Consider the following 27,832-nt stretch of genomic DNA (forward strand, 5'->3'; position numbering starts at 1 on the left):
GGTCTGTGCCCAACCTGATTATCTTGTATCTACCCCAGTGCTTCACTACAGTGCTTGGTACATAGTGATTAACATATTTATTATTATTATTATTATAATGTACTCTATCCAACCTGATTAGCTTGTATCTATCCCCAGTGCTCAGTACAGTGCCTGGCGCCTAGTAAGCACCAAACAAATTCCACAAAATTACAATAAATTATACTCGGTAAGTGCTCACTATGTGCTAAGCACTGGGATAAATACAAGATAATCAGGGTGGACACCATCCCTGCCCCACCCAGGGCTTACAGTCTAAGGAGAAGGGTATTACGGGGAGGACCTGGGCCCCCCCGATTCCACCTCAGCCCCTCCAGATCGGACGCAGAAGCAGTAGAGGAGGCCGTCCCCGGGGTCAAACAGGTTTATTGGTCTCCCTGTGTCAGGTGGAGGGGTGGCCCTCTTAGGGGAAGAAGCCACGCTGGTCCGGCCTTCACTAGGCATTACCCTGCACAGGGGAACAGAGGAAACAGAGGGAGGAGCTGAGCCCACGTCCCACACACAGTCACTCTCCCCCTCTTCCAAGCCTTACTGAAGGCTCATCTCCTCCAAGAAGCCTTCCCTGACTAAACCCTCCTATCCTCTTCCTCCACCCTCTTCTACATCATCCTTCTCTCTCCCTTTATTCATCCTCCCTCCGAGCCCCACGGCACTTATGTCCATATCTGTCATTTGTTTATTTATTTATATTAATGTCTGTCTCAACCCCACAGCACTTATGTCCATATCCGTCATTTATTTATTAGTATTAACGTCTGCCTCAGCCCCACAGCACTTATGTCCATATCCGTCATTTATTTATTTGTATTAACGTCTGTCTCAGCCCCACAGCACTCAAGTCCACCTCCGTCATTTCTTTATTTCTATTATTGCCTGTCTCCCCCTTAGACTGTAAGCTAGTTATAATAATAATAATAATAATGATAGCATTTATTAAGGACTTACTATGTGCAAAGCACTGTTCTAAGCACTGGGGAGGTTACAAGGTGATCAGGTTGTCCCACAGGGGGCTCACGGTCTTAATCCCCATTTTACAGATGAGGTAACTGGGGCCCAGAGAAGTGAAGTGACTTGCCCAAAGTCACACAGCTGACAATTGGCAGAGCCGGGATTTGAACCCATGACCTCTGACTCCAAAGCCCGTGCTCTTTCCACTGAGCCACGCTGCTTCTCTAGTTGTGAGCAGGGCATTTGTGCCTGTCATATTGTTCTACTGTCCTCTCCCAAGCGCTTAGTACATTGCTCTGCACCCAGTAAGCACTTAATAAATGCCATTGATTGATTAATGGATTGGTATCTGTAATTTATTTCTGTCTATGTCTGTCTCTCCTTCTAGACTGTCAACTCTTTGTGGGCAGAGAATGAGTCTGTTACATTGTTCTATGGTCCTTTCCCAAGCTCTTAGTCCAGTGCCCCGCACACAGTAAGTGCTCAAAAAATGCCATTGGTCAATTAATAGATTGGTATCAGTAATTTCCTTATTTCTATTACTGTCTAGACTGTAAGGTCGTTGTGGGCAGAGACTGAGTCTGTTACATTGTTCTGTTGTCCTTTCCCAAGCTCTTAGTCCAGTGCCCTGCACACGGTAAGTGTCTGTTTATATGTTGCCAGCTTGGACTTCCCAAGCGCTCAGTACAGTGCTCTGCACACAGTAAGCGCTCGATAAATACAATTGATTGATTGACTGATTGATTTATAATTGTAGTGGACTCCCCCAAGCTTTTAGGCCAGTGCGCTGCACACGATCGACTGAGCGGCTGATTCCCTCGGCCTTCCGCCCTGCCCATGGGGCCCAGGGGCCGGCCCACGCATGGACCCCCACCCCAGGGCCTCTTATCCCATGGAGGGCTCACTCACCCCTTCACCCTTGCGGCAATCCCCGCAGAACACGCCGAGCGCCGCGTTGATGAGCTGCGTCCCGCAGAGCAGTAACTCCAGGGCGGAGGAGGCCAGCAGCAGCGAGAACAGCACCATGTTCCAGCGGACCACCCCAGGGGGCTCCAAGCACTCGCTCCACCAGGACTCGTTGTGCAAGTAACTCCCGCTGCCCGGGTGGACGGCATCCGGGTGGAGACATGTGACCATAGGGCCAGGGGGAGCCATGCGGGGGCCACGCGTGACACATGGGGCCCAGGCACGTGAATGGGACCGGGTGGAGCCCCGGGGGACTGGACCATGAGGGGGAGGTCAGGGAAGGGTCACGGGTGAGCGTGAGGGATGTCACGAGTGGTGGCGAATTGGTCACAAGTGGGTCCGTCCATCAATCGAGCGCTTACTGTGTGCAGAACACTGGACTAAGCTCTTGGGAGAGGACAGTAGAGCAATATGACAGATACATTCCCCACCCACGGTGAACTGAAACATCACGAGTGGGGGTGAATCGGTCACAGGCAGGCATGGGGGACATTACGAGTGGGGGAGTGAATATCTCACAGATGGACATGGGAAACATCACAAGTGTGGGGTGAATCTCACAGCCAGGCCTGGGGAATGTCACAAGTTGCGGGGTGAATCGATCGTAGACAGACCCGGGGAATGTCACTCTGTGAATCACTCACAGATGGGAGTGGGGAACATGACAAGTGGGGGTGCATCGGTCACAGGCAGGCACAGGGAACATCACGAGTGGGGCTCAAAATGCTCGCTGGTATGCGTGGGGAACATCACGGTGGGGGCAAGTGGACTTGAGAAATTCCACAGGGCAGTGGGACATAGGAGAAGTCACGCGCAGAGGGAGAAAAGAGGGAAAGTGGAGGGAGCAGGGGTGAGGCAGAGGGAGGGAGGAAGGGAGGAGGTATTTATGGTAGGGTTAGGGCCTCACCTGGAGTCCTTGAAGGGATACCCCCATTTCCCCGTGCTGTTCTGCAAGCAGTTTGGCCCATTCTGCAGCCCGGATCCTGATACCCCGAGACAGTACAAAGATCCCAGCACCCCAAAAACTGAGGAGCAAAAAGAGCTCAGCATCTGGGGAGTGAAGGACAGGAGGAGTAGCATGAGAAGCAGCATGGCCTAGTGGCTAGAGCCCGGGCCCGAGAGTCAGAGGACCACTTGTCTGCTGGGTGACCTTGGATAAGTCACCTCACTTCTCTGGGCCTCGGTTCCCTCATCTGTAAAATGCGGATTAAGAGTGTGACTGTGTTCAACCTGATTACCTTGTAACTACCCCAGCGCTTAGTACAGTGGCTGGCACATAGTAAGCACTTAATAAATACCATGAAAAAAAGTGTGCTAGTCTTAGAGCTGGATAAAGACCGTCAGAGATGTAAGCTGTGGCCTTGGAACCTCAGTTGGGGGCCATCTGGTCATCCCCATCTCAAAGATGGCGAAGGGGAGGAAGTTATCTGGGAGCAGGGAAACTTTCATTGAATTGTTCATTCAATCGTATATAGTGAATGCTTCATGTATGCAGAGCACTGTACTAAGTGCTTGGGAGAGGACAGGATAACAATAAACAGAAACATTCCCTGCCCACATCGAGCTGACCCCATTCCCTCTCAGCTTATGAAATCTCTCGCTCCATCCCTTCTCCCCTCCTTAACTTCCATCTTCAACCGCTCACTCTCCACTGGTTCCTTCCCCTCTGCCTTCAAACATGCCCATGTCTCTCCCATCCTAAAAAAACCCTCTCTTGACCCCACCTCACCTTCTAGTTATCGTCCCATATCCCTCCTACCATTCCTTTCCAAACTCCTTGAACGAGTTGTCTACACGCGCTGCCTAGAATTCCTCAACAACAACTCTCTCCTCGACCCCCTCCAGTCTGGCTTCCGTCCCCTTCATTCCACGGAAACTGCGCTCTCAAAGGTCACCAATGACCTCCTGCTTGCCAAATCCAACGGCTCATACTCTGTCCTAATCCTCCTCGACCTCTCAGCTGCCTTTGACACTGTGGACCACCCCCTTCTCCTCAACACGTTATCTGACCTTGGCTTCACAGACTCCGTCCTCTCCTGGTTCTCCTCTTATCTCTCCGGTCGTTCTTTCTCAGTCTCTTTTGCAGGCTCCTCCTCCCCCTCCCATCCTCTTACTGTGGGAGTTCCCCAAGGTTCAGTGCTTGGTCCCCTTCTGTTCTCAATCTACACTCACTCCCTTGGTGACCTCATTCGCTCCCACGGCTTCAACTATCACCTCTACGCTGATGACACCCAGATCTACATCTCTGCCCCTGCTCTCTCCCCCTCCCTCCAGGCTCGCATCTCCTCCTGCCTTCAGGACATCTCCATCTGGATGTCCGCCCGCCACCTGAAGCTCAATATGTCGAAAACTGAGCTCCTTGTCTTCCCTCCCAAACCTTGTCCTCTCCCTGACTTTCCCATCTCTGTTGACGGCACTACCATCCTTCCCGTCTCACAAGCCCGCAACCTTGGTGTCATCCTCGACTCCGCTCTCTCATTCACCCCTCACATCCAAGCCGTCACCAAAACCTGCCGGTCTCAGCTCCGCAACATTGCCAAGATCCGCCCTTTCCTCTCCATCCAAACCGCTACCCTGCTAATTCAAGCTCTCATCCTATCCCGTCTGGACTACTGCACTAGCCTTCTCTCTGATCTCCCATCCTCGTGTCTCTCTCCACTTCAATCCATACTTCATGCTGCTGCCCGGATTATCTTTGTCCAGAAACGCTCTGGACATATCACTCCCCTCCTCAAAAACCTCCAATGGCTACCGATCAATCTGCGCATCAGGCAGAAACTCCTCACCCTGGGCTTCAAGGCTGTCCATCACCTTGCCCCCTCCTACCTCACCTCCCTTCTCTCCTTCTACTGCCCAGCCCGCACCCTCCGCTCCTCCACCACTAATCTCCTCACTGTACCTCGCTCTCGCCTGTCCCGCCATCGACCCCCGGCCCACGTCATCCCCCGGGCCTGGAATGCCCTCCCTCTGCCCATCCGCCAAGCTAGCTCTCTTCCTCCCTTCAAGGCCCTGCTGAGAGCTCACCTCCTCCAGGAGGCTTTCCCAGACTGAGCCCCTCCTTCCTCTCCCTCTCCCCCCTCCATCCCCCCGCCTTACCGCCTTCCCCTCCCCACAGCACCTGTATATATGTATATATGGTTGTACATATTTATTACTCTGTTTATTTATTTATTTATTTATTTTACTTGTACATTTCTATCCTACTTATTTTATTTTGTTGGTTTGTTTGGTTCTGTTCTCTGTCTCCCCCTTTTAGACTGTGAGCCCACTATCGGGTAGGGACTGTCTCTATGTGATGCCAATTTGTACTTCCCAAGCGCTTAGTACAGTGCTCTGCACATAGTAAGCGCTCAATAAATACGATTGATTGATTGATTGATTGATTGAGCTTACAGTCTAGAGGGTAAGACAGACATTAATAGAAATAAATCAATGACAGAGATGGACATAAGTGCTGTGGGGCTGGGTGGGGGGAGGAATAAAGGGAGCAAGTAAGAGCAATGCAGAAGGGAATGGGAGAAAGGGAAAGGAGGGGCTTAGTCAGGGAGGTCTCTTGGAGGAGATGGGCCTTCAATAAGGCTTTGAAGTTGGGGAAAGTCATTGTCAGATTTGAGGAAGGAGGGCATTAGGCAGGACGAGGGTGAGGGGTCTGCAGAGAGAAAGATGAGATTGAGGTACAGTGAGAAGTTTGGCATTAGAGGAGCAAAGTGTGTGGGCTGGGTTGTAATAAGAGACTAGCAAAATGAGGTAGGAGGGGGCAAGGGGATTGACTGCTTTAAAGCCAATAGTGAGGAGTTTTCATTTGATGCGGAGATGGATGGGCAACCACTGGAGTTTCTTGAGGAGTGGGGAAACATGGCCTGAACGTTTTGTAGAAAAATGACCCAGGTGGCAGAGTGAAGTTTGGGCTGGAGTGGGGAGAGGCAGGAGGGAGAGAGGTCAACAAGGGGGCTGATACAGTAATCAAGGTGGGTTAGGGTAAGTGATTGGATTAACGTGGTAGCAGTTTGGATAGAGAAGAAAGGATGGATTTTAGTGATGTTGTGAAGGTGGAACAGATGGGATTTAGTTATGTATTGAATCTGTGGGTTGAATGAGAGAGAGGAGTCAAGAATAATGCCAAGGTTATGGGCTTGTGAGACAAGAAGAATGGTGGTGCCATCTACAGCGATTGAAAAGTCAGGGAGAGGTGGGGTTTGGGTGGGAAGATAAGGAGTTCAGTTTTGGACATGTTAAGCTCGCGGTGACTGGAGGACATCCAAGTAGAGATGTCTTGAAGGCAGGAGGAAATGCGAGACTGCAGAGAGGGAGAGAGAGAGAGAGATCGGGGTTGGAGATGTAGATTTGGGATCATTTGCATAAAGGTGGTAATAATAATATTAATAATAGTGGCATTTATTAAGCACTTACTATGTGCAAAGCACTGTTCTAAGCTCTGGGGCGGTTACAAGGTGATCAGGTTGTCCCACGGGGGGCTCACAGTCAATCCCCAATTTACAGATGAGGTAACTGAGGCACAGAGAAGTTAAGTGACTTGCCCAGGTAGTTGAAGCCATGGGAGCAAATGAGTTCTCCAAGGAAGTGAGTGTAGATAGAGAATAGAAGGGGACCCAGAATTGAACCTTGAGAGGCCCCCGAAGTTAGGGGGTGGGAGGCAGAGGAGGAGTCCGCGAAAGAGACTGAGAACCAGAAACCAGAGAGATAAGAGGAGAACCTGGAGAGGAACACATAGAGACAGTCCCTACCCAACAACAGGCTCACAGTCTAGAAGTGGGGAGACAGACAACAAAACGAAACAAAACAAAACAAAACAAAACAAAAGTTGGACACCAACTCTGTCCCACATGGGGCCCACAATCTTAATTCCTGTTTTACAGATGAGGAAACTGAGGAGTGGAGTATAAATACGTGTAAATACGATTGAATGAATGAATGAATGAATGCATGGAGTGACTTCCCCAGGGCCACACAACAGACAACCTGTCCACATGTTTTGCTTTGTTGTCTGTCTCCCCCTTCTAGACTGTGAGCCCGTTGTTGGGTAGGGACCGTCTCTATATGTCGCCACCTTGTACTTCCCAAGCGCTTAGTACAGTGCTCTGCACACAGTAAGTGCTCAATAAATACGATTGAATGAATGAAAAGCGGTAGAGACAGAATTAGAACCCACGTCCAGGCGCTGTCCACTAGGCCGCTCTGCTTTCAGCCTCCGAGGGAGAACACCCACCCACAATCCCTCCACCCCCTGGCCTCATAACCAAGGTTTCGGTCCTGTCGGGAGGGCGGTGGGGCGGAGAAGGAGGGAAGTCGGGCCCGGAGGTGGTGAGCCCCGGAAGGTGGGTGATAGGGACCCGGCCTGAAGGCTGGGCGAAGTGGGGTCCCGTTTGGACAGGAGGTTGGGGGGTCCCGGGGGGCCCTTACCCGGCAGCGGTTCCCACAGCAGCCAGCACCGCAGCAGCCCTTGCCTCCGGCTCTCACGGCCCTGATCCCGGAACTCAGCACCTGCACGGGGTCAGGGAAGACGGATGGATGGATCAAGGGGTTCATCCGCCCCCTCCAACACTGCCACCCTCCCCCACTCTCTGATCGCTTCCCAACCCCCTGCCCTCCACCGATCAGTGGTATTTGGGGATTAATCAATCAATCAATCAATCGTATTTATTGAGCGCTTACTGTGTGCAGAGCACTGTACTAAGCGCTTGGGAAGTACAAGTTGGCAACATAGAGAGACAGTCCGTACCTAACAGTGGGCTCACAGTCTAGAAAGATTAAGAAAGGATTAGGACTGTGAGCCCCATGTGGGACAGGGACTGTGTCCAACCTGATCAGATTGTATCTTCCCTGGAACGGTGCCTGGCATATAGTAAGCGAGCCCACTGTTGGGTAGGGACTGTCTCTATATGTTGCCAATTGGTACTTCCCAAGCGCTTAGTTCAGTGCTCTGCACATAGTAAGCGCTCAATAAATACGATTGATGATGATGATGATAATCATTATTATTATCATTATTTATTGAGCACTTCTTTTTCCAATGGCATTTGTTAAGTGCTTACTATGTTTCAGCCACTGTTCTAATAGGGCAGACACAAAGTAATCACGTGGGATACAGTCCATGTCCCGCAAGGGGCTCACAGTCTTCATCCCCATTTTACAAATGAGGTAACTGAGGCACAGAGAAATCAAATATCTTGCCCAAGGTCACACAGCAGATAAGTGGCAGAGCTGGGATTAGGACTCAGGTCCTTCTTGACTTCCAGGCTTGTGCTCTATCCACTAAACCATGCTGCTTCTCTATTTAGTTTGTGTTGGAGCTCTAGACTGAGCGCTTGGGAGAGTCCAACATGATAATAATTATAATGATGGCATTTATTAAGCACCTACTATGTGCAAAGCACTGTTCTAAGTGCTGGGGAGGTTACAAGGGGATCAGGTTGTCCCATGGGGGGCTCACAATCTTAATCCTCATTTTACAGATGAGGAAACTGAGGCACAGAGAAGTTAAGTGACTTGCCCAAAGTCACACAGCTGACAGTTTGTGGAGCTGGGATTTGAACCCATGACCTCTGACTCCAAAGCCCGTGCTCTTTCCACTGAGTCACGCTGCTTCTCTAATAATAATTAATATATAATATAATAATAATAATTATGGCATTTGTTAAGCGCTTATCATGTACCAAGCACTGTTCTAAGCGCTGGGGTAGATAGAAGGTAATCAGGTTAGAGGTAGTAGACACGATCCCTGCCCACCAGGAACTTACAGTCTAGAGGGTTGTAAAACCCTCTCCTCACCCCTGGCATCTAGAAAGCACTTATGATGTGAATTTGGCATTTTGAGATTATATCGGAGTATTTGACACAATCCCTTTCCTCAGGGACTTTTCAGTCTAGTGGGAGAGAGAAACAAGCACACGGAAGAAGGAATGTCAAACTAGGGAAGAGGTAAACGTAGTTTAAAAATAACAAGCATGAATGGACAAGTGAATTGAGATCATCAGGTGATATGACTGCTGAGATGACAGTGGGACTGGGTGTGGAGGAGGAGGGGTGCCACTCTTGGAGGAGGGGTGGCACCCTTCTCCGCCACCCCCACTCCTGCCCCCAACTCTGCCAGATTTATTTCCCTCCCTCCCAAAGGAGTGGAGGAGAAAAGGAGCCAAGGGTCAGAGCAGCCCCCAAGCCAAGCAGGAAAGAGTCAGAGCCACCCTTATTTGAGCAAATGAGGGAGGAGCACGAAAATGAACCATTTTTGAGTCATTCAGCTGGCACCTATGCAGATGAAGCTGTCAGTGTCCAGCCTGCTGATCTTCCTGGTACAGAGGAAGCAGGAGAGGATTTGACTGAGAGAATGTCCCCTTTGTCCCCTTCTCTCTGCACATTCTTTTAGTGGCTGTCTCTCCTCCTAGACTGTCGTCTCCCTGAGGGCAAGGATTGTGTCTCTCCTATCCTCCACTCCCACGCTTTTAGTACGCCTTTTAAATACCACTGAATGAATGAATGAAAGTACAGTACTAAGTGCCCAATGAACACCATTGATGGACCCCACCCCATTAATCAATGTTGGCTTGGGAGAGGGAGATTTCCGAAGAGTTGGTAGGCATGGTCCATGTCCTCCAGGAGTTCACGGTCTAAGAGTGGGGAGACAGACTGACCCAAATTATTCCAAGAACAGTGGAAACGGGAGGAAGAACAGGGACTGTGAGGTTGGGGAATGGGTTGAATCAGACTATGTTGACTCTGAAAGTACCTTAGTGGGAGGCAGTGAGGCCTAGTGGGCAGACCGTGAGCCGGGAGTCAGAAGTTATGGAGTTCTAGTCCTGGCTGTGCCCCCTGCCAGCTGTGCAACTTTGGTCAAGTCACTGAACCTCCCTGGGCCCTAGTCTCCTCACCTGTAAAATGGGAATGAGCCACTCTCTTTCCTCCCTCCCTCTCTCCCGCGCGGGCCAGAGCCCATGTCTGGCCTGATAATCTCAGAGAAGCAGCATGACTTAGTGTATAGATCCTGAGCCTTGGAGTCAGAAGGACCTGGATTCTAATCCCAGCTCCGCTACATCTCTGCTGTGTGACCTTGAACAAGTCTCTTGACTTCTCTCGGGCCTCAGTTCCCTCATCTGCAAAATGGAGATGAAGAGCGTGAGCCCCATGTGGGACAGGGACCATGTCCAACCTGATTAACTTGTATCTACCCCAGCGCGTACACCAGTGATTGGCACATAGTAAGCGCTTAACAAGTACCATTATTATTGTGATGACGATGATGTCTACCTCGGTGCTTAGGACAGTGTCCAGCGTGAAGTAAATTCATAATAGATACCGTTATTATTATTATAAGAGACGAAGATAAGTGTAAACACATCAGTGCTCAGAGTGGCTGTTGTGATGATAATAATGCTGGTAGGTGCTTACTATGTGTCATGCACTGTTCTAAGCACTGGAGTAGATACAAGCTGATCAGTTCAGACACAGTTCCTGTCACCAATGGGGCTCACAGTCTTCACCTCCATTTTACAGATGAGGTAACTGAAGGCCAGAGAAGTGAAGTGACTTGCCCAAAGTCTCACAGCAGACAAGTGGCAGAGTGGGATTAGAACCCAGGTCCTTATGATTTCCAGGCCTGGGCTCTATTCATATGATTGGGGAGATTTGGGGAATTAAACAGAGAGTGCTTCCATTAGGCCAATCAGTCAATCATTCAATCAGTCATATTTATTGAACACTTACTATGTGTAGAGCATTGCACATTTATTCAGTTGTATTAATGCCTGCCTCCTCCTCTAGACTGCAAGCTTGTTGTGGGCGGGGAACGTGTCTACCAATTCTGTGGCACCGTACTCTCCCAAGTGCTTAGTACAGTGTTCTGAACTCAATAAATACCATTCACTCATTCATTCAATCATATTTATTGAGCGCTTACTGTGTACAGAGCACTGTACTAAGCACTTGGGAAGTACAAGTTGGCAATATACAGGGACGGTCCCTACCCAACAGCGGGCTCACAGTCTAGAAGGGGGAGACAGACAACCACTGATTGATTAATTGATAGGGGAACTAGGAAAGAAATGAAGTGACTTGCCTAAGGTCACACAGCAGGTAAGTAGTGGAGTCAGGATTAGAACCCAGGACCTCTGACCACCAGGCCTGGGCTCTTTCCACTCGACTGTTCTGCGTCTCATGAGTCCCTTTCATTCATTCATTGGTATTTATTGAGCATTTACTGTTGCAGAGCACTGTAGTAAGTGCTTGGGAGAGTACAGCAGAACAAGATTCACTCATTCAGTGGTATTTATTGAGCGCTTACTGTGTGCAAAGCATTGTACTAAGCTCTTGGGAGAGTGCCTAGAAGCAGCGTGGCTTAGTGGAAAGACCACGGGTTTGTAAGCCTGTTGTTGGGTAGGGACTGTCTCTATCTGTTGCCGAATTGTACTTTCCAACTTCTTAGTACAGTGCTCTGCACACAGTAAGCGCTCAATAAATACAATCGAATGAATTAATGAATGAATGAAGTGAGAGGACATGGGTTCTAATCCGGCCACTGCCACTTGTCTGCTGTGTGACCTTGGGCAAGTCACTTCTGTGTGCCTCAGTGACCTCATCTGTAAAATGGGAATTAAGAACGTGAGCCCCTGGTGGGACAATCTGATTACTTTATATCTACCCCAGCGCTTAGAACAGTACTCGACACATAGTAAGCACTTAACCAATACCATAATTATTGTTATTATTACAATACAATAACAGACACATTCCCCGCCCAGAATGAGCTCACAGTCTAGAGGAGGCGACAGATGTTGATATACATAAATAGATAAATAAATAAATTTATAGTAATAATAAATACACGATAAACAGACACATTCCCTCCCTGCCATTTGGGTGCTATCTTTGGCCTGCGGATGTTGCAGATCATTCTTCACGGACCTCCCCTGACCTTTCCTCTTCCTCGTCCACCTGAAGGATGGTTCCCAACCACCCAGTGGCTTATCAACCTCCACCCACTCACCGAGCAGCTGGACAATCTCTTTCCCTCACGGACTTTGGTCCTAGCACCACGTCCGAGATGCCCCCGAACTCAGATTGGGCAGGGCCCTGTCTTGGGAGTAGAGAAGCTGGGTGGGGGAGTCCTGGGTCCCCAGGGCCTGGGGGTGGGAGATGGGGGGGATGATGGCGAAGTCGGAGGGCGTCCATCCCCACTGCCCCACTGGCTCTGGGTCTATAGTCACCCTATAAATTGTCAGCTCCTTGAGGGCAGCGACCATGCCTACCATCTCTGTTCAATCAATCCATGGTATTTACGGAGCGCTTACTGGGTGCAGATTACTGTCCTGAGCGCTTGGGAGAGTCCAGTCCGACAGAGTTGGTAGACCTGTTCCCTACCCACAACGAACTGACAGTCTAGAGGGGGAGACAGACGTTAGTATTGTATCGGACTCTCGGCACACAGTAAGTGCTCAGTATATACCGCTACTGATTGACTGATCGATTATTGAGGTTTGGGGGATCAGTCTGGGGCAGGAACTTTCTCCTCTCAGTGTAGCAGTGCTCTTCACTGAGATGGAAGGAGCTCAGTGCTCGGGAGAAGCCGGCACTAGAGGAAGATTTAATGTCTGTCTCCCGCTCTAGACTGTAAGCTCGTCGAGGGCAGGAAATGTGCCTGTTTATTGTTCTCTTGGACTCTCCCAAATGCTTAGTACAGCGCTCTACATTCATTTGATCTTAATAATGATGGTATTTGTTAGGCACTTATAACGTGCCGGGCACGTTAATAAGCGCTGTGGTGGATACAAGCAAATAGAGTTGGAAACAATCCCTGTTCCATGTGGGGCTCACAGTCTCGATCCCCATTTGACAGATGAGGCTCAGAGAAGTGAAAAGACTTGCCCAAGGTCAAACAGTAGACAAGTGGCGGACCCATGACCGTCTGACTCCCGGGCCTGTGCTCTATCCACTATGCCATGCTGCTTCTTATTTATTGAGGGCTTACTGTGTGCAGAGCACTGTAGGAAGTGCTTGGCAGAGTACGATACACAATAAGCACTCAATAAATATGAACGAATGAATGAATGAATTAGTGAAGTGCCTGTTCTCAGGCCAGTGGCAGCATCTCCTGGGGGGACCCAAGCTCCTTCTCCTCCCTTCCTTGCCCCCGACCCGCCCCTCCCGGTCTTCCTTCCTCCCCGTCCCCCGGCCCCGGACACTCACCATGAGACCACCCCCGATGAATCCTCCCATCAGCCAGACCTGCAGCGTGAGGTGCCCTGTCCACCCGGTCTCTCCATTGGGGACCAGAAGGAGGGCATTGCCCACGATGCACAGCAGGGACAGGGGGATCAGGAAGAGACCCACGCAGCGGGCACACTTCCCGGTACACATCGCTGGCCGGAGGGCCGAGAGGAAGACAGCGGACGGACAGACAGGGACAGGCAGACAGACTGGCACAGGAGGCGGACAGGCCAGGAGACGGAGGGAGAGCTTTGGACGGAGTTGCGGAGTTCAGCCTCCCGGTCCCCGCTCCTGCCACTTTCCGGAGAGAAGACAGGTCAGGAACCGGGGACGAAGGGCAGCTGGCGAGGGGAGGGGCGGGGGCAGCAGAGAAGCGGAAATGGGAAATGAGAAAATGTCAGAGAGACGTCAGTGAGAAAGTGAAACAGACCCCGTGGAGAGCGGCTCAGGTGAGAGCAAGCATTATAGAGGAGCAGCAAGGACCAGTGGGAAGGACTTAGTTGATTGAGTCCAGGCCTGAGAGCCAGAAGGACCAGGGTTCTAATCCTGGCTCTGCCACGTGTCTGCTGTGTGACTTTGGGTAAGTCATTTAATAATAATAATAATAATAAAATTATGGTACTTGTTAAGCACTTACTATGTGCCAAGCACTGAAGTAGATACAAGGTAATCAGGTTGGACACAGTCCCTGTCCCACATCGGGCGCACACTCTTAATCCCCACTTGACAGATGAGGGAACCGAGGCCCAGAGAAGTTAAGTGCTTTACCCAAGGTCACACAGCAGATGATTACCAGAGGCAGGAGTAGAACCCAGGTCTTTTGACCCCCAGGTTTGTGCTCTGACTTCTCTGGGCCTCAGTTCCCTCGTCTGTAAAATGGGGAATGAGTGTGAGACCCAAATGAGTGTGAGCCCCAAGTTGGACAGGGACCGTGTCCAACCTGATTAACTTCACTCAATCATATTTATTGAGCGCTTACTGTGTGCAGAGCACTGTACTAAGCGCTTGCTCAGCACATCGTCGACGCTTAACAAACCCATGATGTGGAGTCTAGTGCTTCACATACAGTAAGCGCTCGGTAAATACCACTGATTGATTGCCACTGATCTGCTGTGTGACCTTAAAGGTAATAATAATTACTGCAGTCTTTGTTACACGCTTGCTATGTGCCGAGTTTTTAGACTGTGAGCCCACTGTTGGGTAGGGACTGTCTCTATATGTTGCCAACTTGTACTTCCCAAGCGCTCAGTACAGTGCTCTGCACACAGTAAGCGCTCAATAAATATGACTGATTGATTGATTGAGTACCGTTTAAAGCGCTGGAGTAGTTGCGAGATGATCGGGTTGGACGCAGTCCCTGTCCCACAGGGGGGTCACAGTTTCAATCCCCATTTTACAGACGAGGACCTGAGGCCCAGAGAAGTGAAGTGACTTGCCCAAGGTCACCCAGCAGACATATGGCAGAGACGAGATTAGAACCCACGACCTTCTGACTCCCACGCCCGGGCTCTTTTCACTGGAGCACGCTGGGGACGTCATTTAACTTCTCTGGGCCTCGGTTTCTTCAGCTTCTACCTACCCCAGTGTTTAGAACAGTGCTTGGCACATAGTAAACTTTTAACAAGCACTATTATTAGTAGTATTATCATTATCATCGTTAGGGGACCTGGGTTCTCATCCCGGCTCCACCACTTGCCTGCTGTGTGACCGTGGGCGAGTCATTTCACCCGACTGTGCCTCAGGTCCCTCATCTGTGAAAGGGAGATAAAATCCCCTTTCTCCCTCCATCTTAAAACTGTGCCCAATCTGCTTGTATTGCATCTACCTCAGAGTTTATTACAGTGCTTGGCATATAGTAAGTGCATAATGAATACTCAATTATGGTTATTATTAGACTCTAAGATCATTTTGGGCAGGGAATATGTCTGCTGTATTATTGTACTGTCCTCTCCCAAGTACTCAGTACAGTGCTATGCATACAGGAAGCGCTCAATAAATACGATTGATCGATCGATCCCAATCCATGATTTGAGCAGCACGGAAACAGACTCAGCCCCCTTCTCCTGGGCTAATCCATCTCCTTGGGGCCCCAGCAAAAGCACAGCTGACTGTGGGGTTTTCCTGCCTCAGCCCCATAACACTTAAGTCCAAATCCATAATTTACTTATTTATATTCATGTCCGTCTCCCCGTCTACACTGTAAGCTCCTTTTAGGCAGGGAAGTATCTCTAGATTATCACCCTTCCCACCCTCAAAGCCGTATTGAAGGTTCATCTCCTCCAAGAGGCCTTCCCCAACTAGGCCCTCATTTCCTTTTCTACCACTCCCTTCTGCGTGGCTCTCGCACTTGGATTTGCAGCCTTTATTCACCCCACCTTCAGCCCCACAGCATCCCTTTGGAGTCAGAGGTCATGGGTTCAAATCCCGACTCCGCCACTTGTCAGCTGTGTGACTCTAGGCAAGTCACTTCACTTCTCCGTACCTCAGTTCCCTCATCTGTAAAATGGAGATGAAGACTGTGAGCCCCCCCATGGGACAAGCTGATCACCTTGTAACCTCCCCAGCGCTTAGAACAGTGCTTGGTACATAGTAAGTGCTTAATAAATGCCATCATTGTTATTATTATTATTTATGTATATCAATGGTTACCTCCCCATATAGATTATTAACTCGTTGTGGGCAGGGAATGTGTCTCCCAACTCTTTCAAGTGCTTGTACTCTCCCAAGCACATACTACAGTGCTCTGCACACAGTAAGCACTCAATAAATATGACTGATTGATTGATTAGCAAAGTTAAGTAGGAAGGGGAGAGCTGATCGAGTGCCTTAAAGCCAATACTCTGGAGTTTCTATTTAATTTGGAGGTGGATGGGCAAACATTGGGGGTTTTTGAAGAGAGGGGAGATGTGGACTGAATGTTTTTGTAGAAGAATGATCCGGGTGGCAGAATGAAGAATGGAATGAAGAGGGGAGAGACAGAAGGCAGGGAAGTCAGCTAGGAGGCTGATGCAGTAGTCAAGGTGGGATTGGATAAGTGCTTGGATCAGCATGACAGCAGTCTGTTGGCTGAGGAAGGGATGGATTCTAGAGATATTATGAAGAACCAACAGGATCTGGTGACAGACCAAATATGTGGGTTGAATGAGAGAGATGAGTCAAGGATAACGCCAAGGTTATGGGCTTGTGAGACAGGGAAGGTGGTGGTGTTGTCTACAGTGTTGAGAAAATCAGTGAGAGGGCAGGGTTTGGGTGGGGAGATGAGGCATTCTTCTTTTCAATTCACTTGAGGTGTCGGCGGGACATCCACACAGAGATGTCCTGATGGCCGGAGGAGATGTGAGACTGCAGAGATTTGAGTTCGGGCTGGAAAGGTAGATATGGGAATCATCCAAGTAGAGATAGTAGTTGAAGCTGTGGGAGCGAATGAGTTCTCCAAGGGAGTGGGTGTAGTTGGAAAATAGAAGGGGATCCTACAGTTGGGGGGGGGGGGTGAGAGGCAGAGGAGCAGCCCCCGAAAGAGACGGAAAATCAGCGGCCAGAGAGCTAGGAGGAGAACCAGGAGGGAACAGTGACAGTGAAGCTGAGGTTGGATAATATTTCCAGGAGAAGGGGGTGCAGCTGAGAGGTCGAGGGGGATCAGGACAGAGTAGAGGCCGTCGGATTGGGCAACAAGGAGGTCACTGGTGACTTTGGAGAGCCACTGGGTGAAACAGTTCCCCCAACTCACTCTGCTGCTAGGCCTGTCGTCAGTCCCAGAGAGAGCTGCAGGCTGGGGGCTGGGGCATGGGGAAGTGGGGGTCTGGGGGAGGTGTCGGCCGTGAGCCAAGCTGGTGCTTTCGAATCGTTTTGTTCCAGTCAAAGGTGGCCCCACAGGCGACAAGTTCCCAACAACTTCCTTTATTCTCCATCCGGATGGTCCCGGCTCATCCCCAGACCCGTCTGGTCTCCGCCGCCCCCCTGCCCTGCGTGGCGGGGGCCGGCCCCGTCCACCTCTCACTTCCTTCTCCGGCCCGGGCCGCGGCTGGCCTTCTTGTCCATGCGACGTCGGCGGTCGGGGGCCGGTGGAGCGGCCGGGGCCGGGGCCGGGGCCGGGGCTGGGCCGGGCCGGGCACTGCCCGCTGGGGGTGGCTTGTAAACCAGGTGGAAGATGAAGGCATTGCTGTACCTATGGGAAGTCAGTGGGGATGGACAGTTCTGTGGGAGGGACTATTGGGGAGGCAGAGGCCTGAGGGAGAGGGGCTCGCTGAATATTCTGTAGGCAGTAACCCTCAATTTTTATTATAATAATTATAATGAATAATTATGGTATTTGTTAAGTGCTATGTGCCAGACACCGTACTAAGCGCTGGGGTGGATACAAGCAAGTCGGATTGGACAGTCCCCGTTGGGCTCACAGGCTCAATCTCCATTTTACAGATGAGATAACTGAGGCACAGAGAGTGAAGTGACTTGCCCAAGGTCACACAGCAGACACGTGGAGGAGCTGGGATTAGAACCCATGACCTTCCAGGCCCATGCTCTAACTACTACACCATGCTGCTTCTATTTTTAATAATAATAATGGTATTTGTTAAGCACTTACTAGGTGCCAGCCACTGTACTAAGCACTGGGGTAGATACAAGATAATCGGGTTGGGCACAGTCCCTGCCCCACATAACAATAATGGTAATAATAATAACTGCGGTATTTGTTAAGCGCTTACTGTGGGTTGAGCATTGTTCTAAGCACTGGGGTAGATCCCACTTATTCAGGTTAGACACAGTCCCTGTCCCACATGGGGTTCACAATCTTAATCCCCATTTTCCAGAGGAGGTAACTGAGGCACAGAGAAGTGCAGTGACTTGCCCAAGATCACAATGCAGACAAATAGTGGAGTCAGAATTAGAACTCAGATCCTTCTGACTCTCAGAATACTAGGCAATACTGCTTCAATCGATCAATCAATTGTATTTATTAAGTGCTTACTGTGGGCAGAGCACTGTCCTAAACGCTCCGGTGAGAAGGGTCCAGTATAATAGGGTTGGCAGACATGATCCCTGCCCTCAAGGGGCTGACAGTCTAATGGGACTGGTCACTAGGAAAATGCCCAAATATTGTCACTGAACTATGAGCTCCCTCTGGGCAGGGATCATGTCTGCCAACTCTACTGCATTATACTCTCGCTCTCTTTTTTTTTAATGGTATTTGTTAAGCGCTTACAATGTGTCAGGCACTGTTCTAAGCACTGATGTAGATACAAGACAATCAGGTTGGACACAGTTCATGTCCCACGTGGGGCTCACAATCTTAATCCCCATTTTACAGATGAAGGAACTGAGGCCCTTAGAAGTGAAGTGGAGGAGCGGGATTAGAACCCAGGTCCTTCTGGCTCACAGGCCCGTGCTCTATTCACTAGAACATGCTCCTTCTCGGAGCGCTTAGGACAGTGCTCTGCACGCCACAAATGCTCAATAAATACTATTGACTGATTGACTAGGGGACTCTGACCCAGAGAGGGGTTAAGGGTAATGGATGCTAAATAAACAGCTAATGATAAGAGGGCTAATGATAAGAGGCTCAGAAGGATTATAAAGGGATGGGGTGAATCAGGATGAGTCTGAAAGGGGCAGTGCTAATAAGTTGGGAGTGGTTTCTGGTATTTATTAAGGGCTTACCCTGAGTTAAACGCAGTTCTAAGCACTGGGATAAATATAAGTTAATCAGATTGGACATGGTCCCTGTCCCACATGGGGCTCCCAGTCTAAACTGGAGAGAGAACAGATATTTCATCTCCATTTTATAGTTGAGGAAACTGAGGCACTGAGAAGTCACCTGACCTTGGGTAAGCCATTTAGCTTATCTGTAAAATGGGGGTTCAGTCCCTCATCTCTCTCCTACTTAGACTATGAGCCCTTTGTGGGACAGGGACTATGGCTCACCTGATGAGCTTGTATCTACCACAGTGCTTGACACATAATAGGTATCCAGCGCTTAGAACAGTGCTTTGCACATAGTAAGCGCTTAATAAATGCCATTATTATTATTTAACAAATACCATTAACAAAATCAAAACCAAGGTCCTTGGTAGTCAAATGGGGAAGGGGAGATACCCAGGGGTTCCCTGGGGTCAAGGGAAAGGGGGCACCTTGGAGAGGGGGTTGTGGGGTCGTAGGCTCAGGGGTCAGAGTAGGATCCTGGGGTAAAGGATTCTTTGGAGAAGTGAAGGTGCTGGGAGGATTGGGGGGAGAGAGTTGGGGGTCTTGGGGCACTCGGGGGAGGGGACGGGACAAGTGAGGGCATGCAGGGAATTACTCAGGGGCTCTTGGGGAGTTCCTGGGCAGAAGAGGGGTCACAAGGAGATAGGGGTCTGGGGGAGGCCTGGGTCCCAAGATCCTGATGGGAAAAGGAGGGGTTTCGGGGGAGATAGGAGAGGGGGAATGGGGTGACCCTCACCAGGGCATGCAGTTGTCGGCAGCCCGCAGGCGGAAGGGCGACCGGAAAGGGTTGAGGCAGGGGACGCTGGTCCCTCCGCCTGAGGCCCCGGCCATGGTCTGCTCGTCCATGGCACAGCTGTATTCGCTGCTCTCCGTGAAGAAGGCCGGGACCCGCAGCGACTGTGGCGAGGGAGGGTCGAGGGATCAGGAATGAGGGAGGAGGGATGAGGAACAAGGGAGAAAGAGGGAAGGGGGAGGAGGAAGGAGGAAAAAAGGAGGGGGAAAAGGAAGGAGGGAGGTGGAAAGAGGAAGGATGGAAGAGGGAGGGAAAGAGGGGAGGGAGGAGGAGAGAGGAGAAAAGAGGGAGGACAGTGGCCCAGGGGCTGGGCAACCTGTCCACACCCCCTTCCTTCCCCAAGGCCCCTACTGCTCTGGGCTGCAGAGCAGTAGGGGTGGAAACAAAGGGAGGGAGACACTGGGAAGCTTGCAAGGAGGGGCTCCCTAGCCTGAGGTGGAGAGGGAGAGGCCCAGACCCAGATGGGCCCATGGAGCAGGCCCTGGGACCACCTGGCCGGGCCCATCTAGCTGGGCCCACCATCCACCGCCCACCTGTAACCTTGGCAAGCTGCTCAGCCAGGTGTCCTTGAGGCCAAAACCAGCATTGAACCCTGGCAGGGAGGGGAAAGAGGGGAGAGAAAGCAAGAAGTGACAGTCTGAGGCATCCTGGCCTCAGTCCGGCCCCTCCCCTTCCCTCGTGGACCCAGGCGTTCTGCCTCCCAGACTCACCAATGACCAGGTCGGGCTTGGGGCCCTGCAGCAGGTGGTAGGGGCGGGCGGACACCTTGATCTGAAGGTCTCTCCGGCTCCCCTTCTCCTTGGGCCCTGGCCCCAGGCACACGGAGACCCCAGGACCGTCCTGGGAGAGGATGAGGGGTGGGGTGGGGGGGTGGAAGGAGGGAACAGAGGCAGGGCTGCATGGAGCCCTAGCGAGGGCGTCTCCGGGGAGAAACGGGAGGCCTCAGGGGTGAGGGGTGAGGGCTGGAATTAGGGCAGGGGCAGCACTGGGGCCAGTGGCAGGACTGGATCCTGAACCAGAGTCAGGGCCAGGGCCAGAACCAGGGCCAGGGTCAGGGTCGGAATTGGGGCCAGAGTCGGGGTCAGTGTCAGAATCAGTGGCAGGGACAGGACTGGGGCCAGATTCAGGGGCAGGGGCAGGGCCAGAACCAGGGTCAGGACTGGGATCAAGGTTAGGGTCAGGACAGAGGCCAGAGCCAGGGCCAGGGACAGAATCAGGACTGGGGCCAGAGCTAAGGGCAGGGCTGAGGCCAAGTTCAGGGTCAAGACTGGGGCCAGAGGCGGGGCCAGGGCCAGGGCCAAGGCCAGAGCGGCTGAGTTGTCCAGCCCGGCCCACCCCACCCAGCCCAGCTCAGCCTGGCCCACCCCTTACCCTCTGCAGGGTGAAGTGCTGATGGTCCAACTTGGTCGGCAGTGTATCCCCCACAAACCACAGTTCCAAGGCCACGTGGGGCAACAAGACAGACAGCTCCTGGGAAGGAAGAAGGACAGAAGGAAAGAAGGACAGGGCCCCAGTTACCCACTTCCTGTCATCCCATCCTTTCACCCTGCCCCATCAGGCTCTGACCTCGGCTGGCTTCTCGCTTCCTGTTCCTCCAACCTAGACTCAACTGTCTCCCTATTTCTGTCATCCCTTCTGGGCCTCTCACCCATTTTTTTGTATTGGCATTTGTTAAGCTCTAACTATGCACCAGGCCCCGTTCTAAGTGCTGGGGTAGAGAGACGCTAACCAGGTTGGATTCAGTCCATGTCCCATGTGGGGCTCACAGCCTTAATCCCCATTTTACAGATGAGGTAACTGAGATAAAGAGAATCGAAGTGACTTGCCCAAGGTCACACAGCAGATAAGTGACAGATCTGATATTAGAATCCAGGTCCTCTGACTCCAAGGCCTGGGCTCTTTCCACTAATAATAATAATTTTCGTTCTTGTGAAGTGCTTACTATGTGCCAAGCACCGTTCTAAGCACTCAAGTAGATATAAATGAATCAGGTTGGACACAATCCCTGTCCTACATGGGGCTCACACTCTTATCCCCATTTTACAGTTCAGGTAACGGAAACCCAGAGAAGTGAAGTGACTTCTTCACTTCACTTTTGCTGTGAACCAAAAGTGGCAGAGCCGGGGAAGGAACTCATGTCCTTCTGATTCCCAGGCCTAAGCTAGGCCATGCTGCTTCTCTCCTGCGTCTGTTTTTCCAGGCCCCTTCTATGCACCTTCTGACCCTCCCCCACGAACCCCAGCTCTTACCCCTCCTGTCCCTCCCTTCCCAACCTCCCACGCCCCCCAGCTTCACCCCTGGTGGGCTCATCTCACCCAGAACACCATGATCAGGTCGAATTCCTTTCCCGCTTCCACCACGTGGATCTTCAACGACCGTTTGTTCTGGATGTTCAGCTTGGGGACTGAGGGAGTCAGTGGGGTGGGGCGGGGTGGGAACAGGAAAGAGAATCCAATCAAAATCCCCTGTCCACCTGTCTCACCCCCCGCCCCTCCCCTAGGCCACCCTCCCCACCCCGCCCCTCAACTCCTGCAGTCACCCCCATCCCCGGCTCACAGAACTGGGGGACCAGCCGGGTGATGATGTGGTACGCGGTGAGGGGGAAGGTGAGCAGGGCGGCCAGGGGAGAATCCAGGTCCAAGCCCCTCCAGGCGTAGTATTCTTGCCAGGAGTCTGAGCGGGGACAAGCGGGACCCTTAGGGACCCTAAGGGATCCGGGGGCCTGTTCCTAGCTTCCCGGCCCCCGGCCACACTCCCCTGGGGGACTCCACCGCCCTGTTTGCCAGCCTCACCGAAGAGCTCCCGGGGAGCCTCCGTGGGCATGGGGGGCATCAGACAGCACCCGTCTCCCTGAAGCAGCTGGTACGGGTCCCCTGAGGGAATGAATAAACAGATAGTAATCATAATATTTGTTAAGCACTTACTCTGTGCCAGGCACTGTACTAAGGGCTAGGGTGAAAAGCAGCGTGGCCTAGTGAAAATTGTATTGTACACTCCCAAGCACTTAGTAGTGCTCTGTACACAGTAAGCGCTCAATAAATAAAACTGACTGACTGAATGAATGGATTACACACTCACCATTGAGGAGGGGGCCAGGATGGGGCCCATCCCCATGGGGGAGACCAGGGGCTCCTGGGGCGGGGAGGAGCATGCTCAGTTGGGTCCAGTAGCCCCGGGTCAGGCCCCGGTTAATCAGGAACGCCTCCTTGTTAAACGTCTCCCTGGTGGTCTCTGTGGTGAGGACAGGAAGGACTTTCAGGGTATCATGTGGCCTCTTCTCCCTCCTCCCATTCAGTCATTCATTTAATCATTCATTCATTCAATCAATCGTAATTACTGAGTGCTTAGTGTGTGCAGAGCACTGTACTAACCGCTTCGGAGAGTACAATACAACAATAAACAGTCAGGTTCCCCACCCTCAGCGAGCTTACAGTGTAGCGGGCGAGGCAGACATTAGAAGCAGCGTGGTCTAGAGGATACAGCACTGGCCTAAGCATCAGAAGGTCATGGGTTCTAATCCCGACTCTGCCCCTTGTCTGCTGTGTGACCTTGGGCAAGTCACTTCTCTGGGCCTCAGTTCCCTCATTTGTAAAATGGGGTTATTATTATTATTAATATGCTAATAATTAATAACAACAACAATAATGGAATTTGTTAAGTGATGATGATGATGGCATTTATTAAGCGCTTATTATGTGCAAAGCACAGTTTTAAGCGCTGGGGAGGTTACAAGGTGATCAGGTTGTCCCACGGGGGGCTCATAGTCTTAATCCCCATTTTACAGATGAGGTAACTGAGGCACAGAGAAGTTGTGACAACCAAAGTCACACAGATGACAATTGGCGGAGCTGAGATTTGAACCCATAACCACTGACTTCAAAGCCCGTGCTCTTTCCACTGTCCCATGCTGCTTCTCTACGTGCCAGGTACTGTTCTAAGCACTGGGGTAGATACAAGATAATACAGGATAATAGATACAAGATAAGATAATTAATAATTATGGTAATTTTTTAAGCACTTACTATGTGCCAGGCACTGTACTAAGCACTGGGATGGATACAAGCAAGTAATAATAATGATTATTACTATTACATTCATATAAAGCCCGTCGCCACCCCTCCCAAGGGACCCAGGACCCCCGGCCTCCCCCAGCCCCTTTACCGGCAGTGTAGGTGAAGGGCAGGGATGCCAGCTCCGCCGCCCGCCCCATGAACTGCGCCAACCTCGGGCACCAGAACTGGTGACTCACATCTTCGGGGCTGCGGTGCCAATCCGCCTGGATGCAACTCTCGCCACAGTACAGCACGGCTCCGCAATGAGGACTGGCATATGCGCCCAAGCGTGTGGAAAGAAAGCCGGGCAGTCGCTCGCTCGCTCGCTCGCTCGCTTGTCCACTCAGTCATACCCACTGAAAGCTTACTGGGTGTAGAGTACTGGACTAAACGCTTGGATGAGGAAGGACAAAATATAGCAGACACTGTGCCTCAGTTCCCTCATCTGGAAAATGGGGATTAAGATGGTGGGACAGGGACTGGGCCCGACCCAATTACCTTGAATTCATTCAATCCGTATTTATTGATTGATTATATCTATCCCAGTGTTTAGTACGGTGCCTGGCATAGAGTAAACGCTTAACAATACCACTATTATTATCACTATTATTATGATTACTTTCCCTGCCCACGACGAGCTTAAAGTCTAGAGGTCAGGGTGGAGAGGGTCTACTACGGTCCCACTCCCCTGCCTCGCGGCTCATACTCTCCGTCAGCCTCTGTCCATGCCCACATCTCCCGCCATTTGATTCCCGCCTGATTCTCCGATGCCGGTTTCCCCGACTGCCTAGTTCTTACCCGGCAGCGCGCTCTCTCTCTGTGTCTCTGTCTCTGTCTCTGTCTCTCTCTCTCCTGTCTCTCTGTCTCTCTGTATCTCTCTCTCTCCTGTCCCTCTCTTCTCTGTGTCTCTCTCTCCCCTTTCTTGCCCCTCTCCAAGACCCTCCCTCCACCCCCGGAACCAGAGAGACAGCTCTGGGAGCTAATCAAACTGGGCAGTGCTAATTAACCTCCATCCCTCCCCTCCCACTGTCCACCCCCCCGGCCCCTCCACCCCCTTGGGCTCACCAGGGGGTCAGCTTCACCTCAAAGCTGTGCCTATGACAGACGTGACAAACCCGGGCCCGCAGGGAGGCGAAGGTGAAGCTAGGTCGGGGCCCCCAGGTCCTCATGGGAGCCTTGGCCAGCTTCACCCCGATCCGTGGCAGGAGGGCCCCCAGATCCCTGATGGGAGAAGGGTTCATTTAGTCTGGGACCTCGCACCCTGACTCCAAAATCTCAGTGCCCACTCTGCACCGTGCCTTGCCCCTACTTTCATTCACTCGTTCATTCAGTCGTATTTATTGAGCACTTACTGTGTGCAGAGCACTGCAGTAAGCGCTTGGGAGAGGACAATTTAACAATAAATGGACGGACACGGTCCCTGCCCACAATGAGCTGACAGTCTAGAGGTGGGAGACAGATATGAATAGAAATCAAATAAATGACTGTGGACATAAGTGCTGTGGGGCTGGGATGAAGGATGAATAAAGGGAGGTCAGGGTGAAGCAAAAGGGAGTGGGAGAAGGGAGGGCTTTGTCAGGGAAGGCCTCTTGGAGGAAATGGGCCTTCAATAAGGCTTTGAAGAGGGGAAGAGTCATCCCCTATCAGATTTGAGGATGGAGGACATGCGGGCTACTTCCACTTCCCTCAACCCTCCTCCAGGACCCGGCTCCCTTCGTACAGCCCCTGCCCCAATTCCCTCGGGGCCCTCCAGTTCCCTCTCCTTGCCCCCATCCTACCTGTGGAGGTGGGCATCGCCAACAGTGAGCTGCCGGGGTCTCCGGGGCTCCCCAGCCCCCATGGGACAGATCATGCTGTGGCACAGGAGTCCATAGGCACGGGGGGCCAGGCTCTCGGTTCCCCCCTCACCGGCCTCAACCCCTCGGGCCCCGCTCCCCTGGCGCCTGCCAATCAGCAGGTCGATGCCCAGGATGGTGCCGTGCTCATCTGTGACGAGGAGGAGGCAGGAGAGGCGGAGCGGGGCAGGGTCTGTGGTGTGGAGAGAGGTCAGGATTGAGGGGTTTGGAGATCACTGTGGGCAGGGAGCACGTCGACCAACTCTGTTACACTGTACTCCCCCAAGCAGTTAGAACGGTGCTGTGCACACAAGCAAGTGCTCAATAAATATGATTGATTGATTGAAAGGGCTTAGGGCCAAAGGGGAGGCAAGTGGAGCCAGAATCTGGGAGTAGGTGCAGAGAGGGGGGACTACGAAGGGCAGGAAGGGATGAGGAGCGGAGTTATGGATGGGGATGGGACAGTCCTGGGGGTGGAGTCAGAGGATGCGGATGAAGGGGGGACGGAATCACGATTATTACGGTATTTATTAAGCTCTTACTGTGTATCAAGCAGTATTTTAAACACTGGGGTAGATACTTTTTTAAAAATGGTATTTGTTCAGCGCTTTCTACATACTAAGCGCCGGGGCAGCTACAAATTCATTAAATTGGGCACAGTCCCTGTCCCACATGGGGCTCACAATCTTAATCCACCTTTCACGGATGAGGGAACTGGGGCCCCAGGTCACACAGCAGACAACTGGTGGAGCCAGGAATACAGATCCTCTGCTACGTGGTAATCAGAGCTCCAGAGCTTGTTAAGGGCAGGGAAAGCGTCTGCTAACTCCGTTGCATTGTACTCTCCCAAGAGCTTAGCACAGAGCTCTGCGAGCGCTCAACCAATACCAGTGATTGACGGATTCATTCATCCATTCATTCAGTTGTATTTATGGAGCGCTTACTGTGTGCAGAGCACTGCCCTAAGCGTTTGGAAAGTACAATTCAGCAACAGATAGAGAGAATCCCTGTCCCCCGCGGGCTCGTGGATGGCTTGATGAGTCAGATCCTCCCCTCTGTGCCTCCCCAGCGCTTAGAACAGTGCTTGGCACAAAGTAAGTGTTTAACAAATGCCATCATCGTCATCATCAACCTCGCAATACCCAGAGGGTCTCTCACCTCTGCCCGGCCGCCTTCTCCTGGCAGCCTTGGCCTCCTCCCACCGTCCATCCTCCGCTCTGGCCTCTTGCTCTTCGGTGGTCGCCTCTTCATCCTCCTCGCCTTCCTCCTCGCCGTCCTCCTTCTCCTCCAGCTCTGCGGCCCCTTCCAGCATCCCAGCTCCTTCCCTGGATTTCTTGCCTGGCCCTGCCCCGGCCTCCTCCTCTTCCTCCTCGTCCTCCTCGTCCTCCTCGTCCTCCTCGGCCTCCTCCTCCTCCAGGCTGACGAAGCCAATGTATTTCTCCAGGTCTCGGAGACGGAGCGGGGGGTCCTCCCCAAAGAGGCGGCCGGGGCTGGGCCCCCTCTCCGCCCGGCAGACACTGAACCCCAGGGTCCGGTTGTGCAGGAGGTGCAACACCCAGAGGACCGGGTCCGGGGGCAACCGGCGAACCTGAGCCTCGAGCAGACGACGACGGGCTTCGGCCCCCCGCACCGTCCCGGACCCTCGCTCCGAGGAGAATTTGCGGAACCAGCCGGAGAGGAGGTCGGCCAGGTCCAGGATTTCCTCCCGGTAACCGGAGATAAATTCCATCGCTTCGTGGGGTCGTGGAGGGGCTAGGCGTCGAGGGATGAGGGAGGTGAGAAATTACGGGGAAGGGGCTGGGAAATTGGGAGAGGATGGGTTTGGGTAGGAGGTTCAGGGAAGGAAAAGGGGGTGGGGGAAGGAAGGGAGGCCGGGGGAGTGGGGGAGCAGGGATGGGGGGAGGGCTTGGTTAGTTTAGGCTGGCGGATTAGAGGACGGGAGGTGGTTGGGGGAGAGAATTAGGGAGCTGGAGGTGAGTTTATGATTAGGGTTAGGCTGGACAAGGGTTGAAGGCCGAGTCTGGCTTGGTCCGTGGAGTCAAGGCATCCAGGCGAGGATTGGGTTTTTTTTGCTGTTGAGACAGGGGTCAAATTCTGGGGGTCGGCCGGGAGGGACCCCGGGGGAGAAACGGACCGGCCTGGAGACAGGGATGCTCCGGGGGAAAGGAGCGGGTATCGCCCCCGGCCGCCCCGGTACCTGCAGCTAACGCTGCCCGATTCGAAGGTAAATAGGCGGGGGGTTCCACGCGCGCACCGACCCGCGAGGAGCCCCGGGAGCCCCCTCC

General features: G+C 52.1%; 2 protein-coding genes across 4 annotated transcripts; both read right to left on the reverse strand.

Annotated features, from left to right (window-relative positions):
- Positions 1-387: 387 nt before the first annotated feature.
- TM4SF5 (transmembrane 4 L six family member 5) lies at positions 388-13,493 on the reverse strand. The gene is made up of 5 exons (XM_038768853.1): positions 13,150-13,493; positions 7,375-7,455; positions 2,861-3,003; positions 1,897-2,083; positions 388-487 (listed from the first exon to the last, which is right to left on the reverse strand). Exons 1-5 carry the CDS (start codon positions 13,318-13,320, stop codon positions 476-478), a joined length of 594 nt encoding a protein of 197 aa, XP_038624781.1. The 5' UTR covers positions 13,321-13,493; the 3' UTR covers positions 388-475.
- A 3,568-nt stretch (positions 13,494-17,061) lies between these two features.
- On the reverse strand, positions 17,062-27,704 carry ZMYND15 (zinc finger MYND-type containing 15). Of its 3 annotated transcripts, none has more exons than XM_038768749.1 (13): positions 26,706-27,276; positions 25,491-25,740; positions 24,778-24,933; positions 23,822-23,982; positions 22,739-22,912; positions 22,453-22,533; positions 22,217-22,333; positions 21,976-22,064; positions 21,032-21,130; positions 20,371-20,500; positions 20,194-20,252; positions 19,604-19,764; positions 17,062-17,335 (listed from the first exon to the last, which is right to left on the reverse strand). In XM_038768749.1, the coding sequence occupies exons 1-13, from the start codon at positions 27,274-27,276 to the stop codon at positions 17,164-17,166; spliced, it is 2,220 nt and encodes a 739-aa protein (XP_038624677.1). In that variant the 3' UTR covers positions 17,062-17,163. The 3 variants fall into 3 exon arrangements, with proteins under 3 accessions (XP_038624677.1, XP_038624679.1, XP_038624678.1); XM_038768750.1 differs by having other exon boundaries at positions 17,164-17,335; positions 22,739-22,891; XM_038768751.1 differs by lacking the exon at positions 22,217-22,333 and having other exon boundaries at positions 22,739-22,891; positions 26,706-27,704.
- Between the last annotated feature and the right edge of the window lie 128 nt (positions 27,705-27,832).

The sequence above is a fragment of the Tachyglossus aculeatus genome, chromosome Y4 (genome assembly GCF_015852505.1).
Source record: "Tachyglossus aculeatus isolate mTacAcu1 chromosome Y4, mTacAcu1.pri, whole genome shotgun sequence".
Taxonomy (NCBI): Eukaryota; Metazoa; Chordata; class Mammalia; order Monotremata; family Tachyglossidae; genus Tachyglossus; species Tachyglossus aculeatus.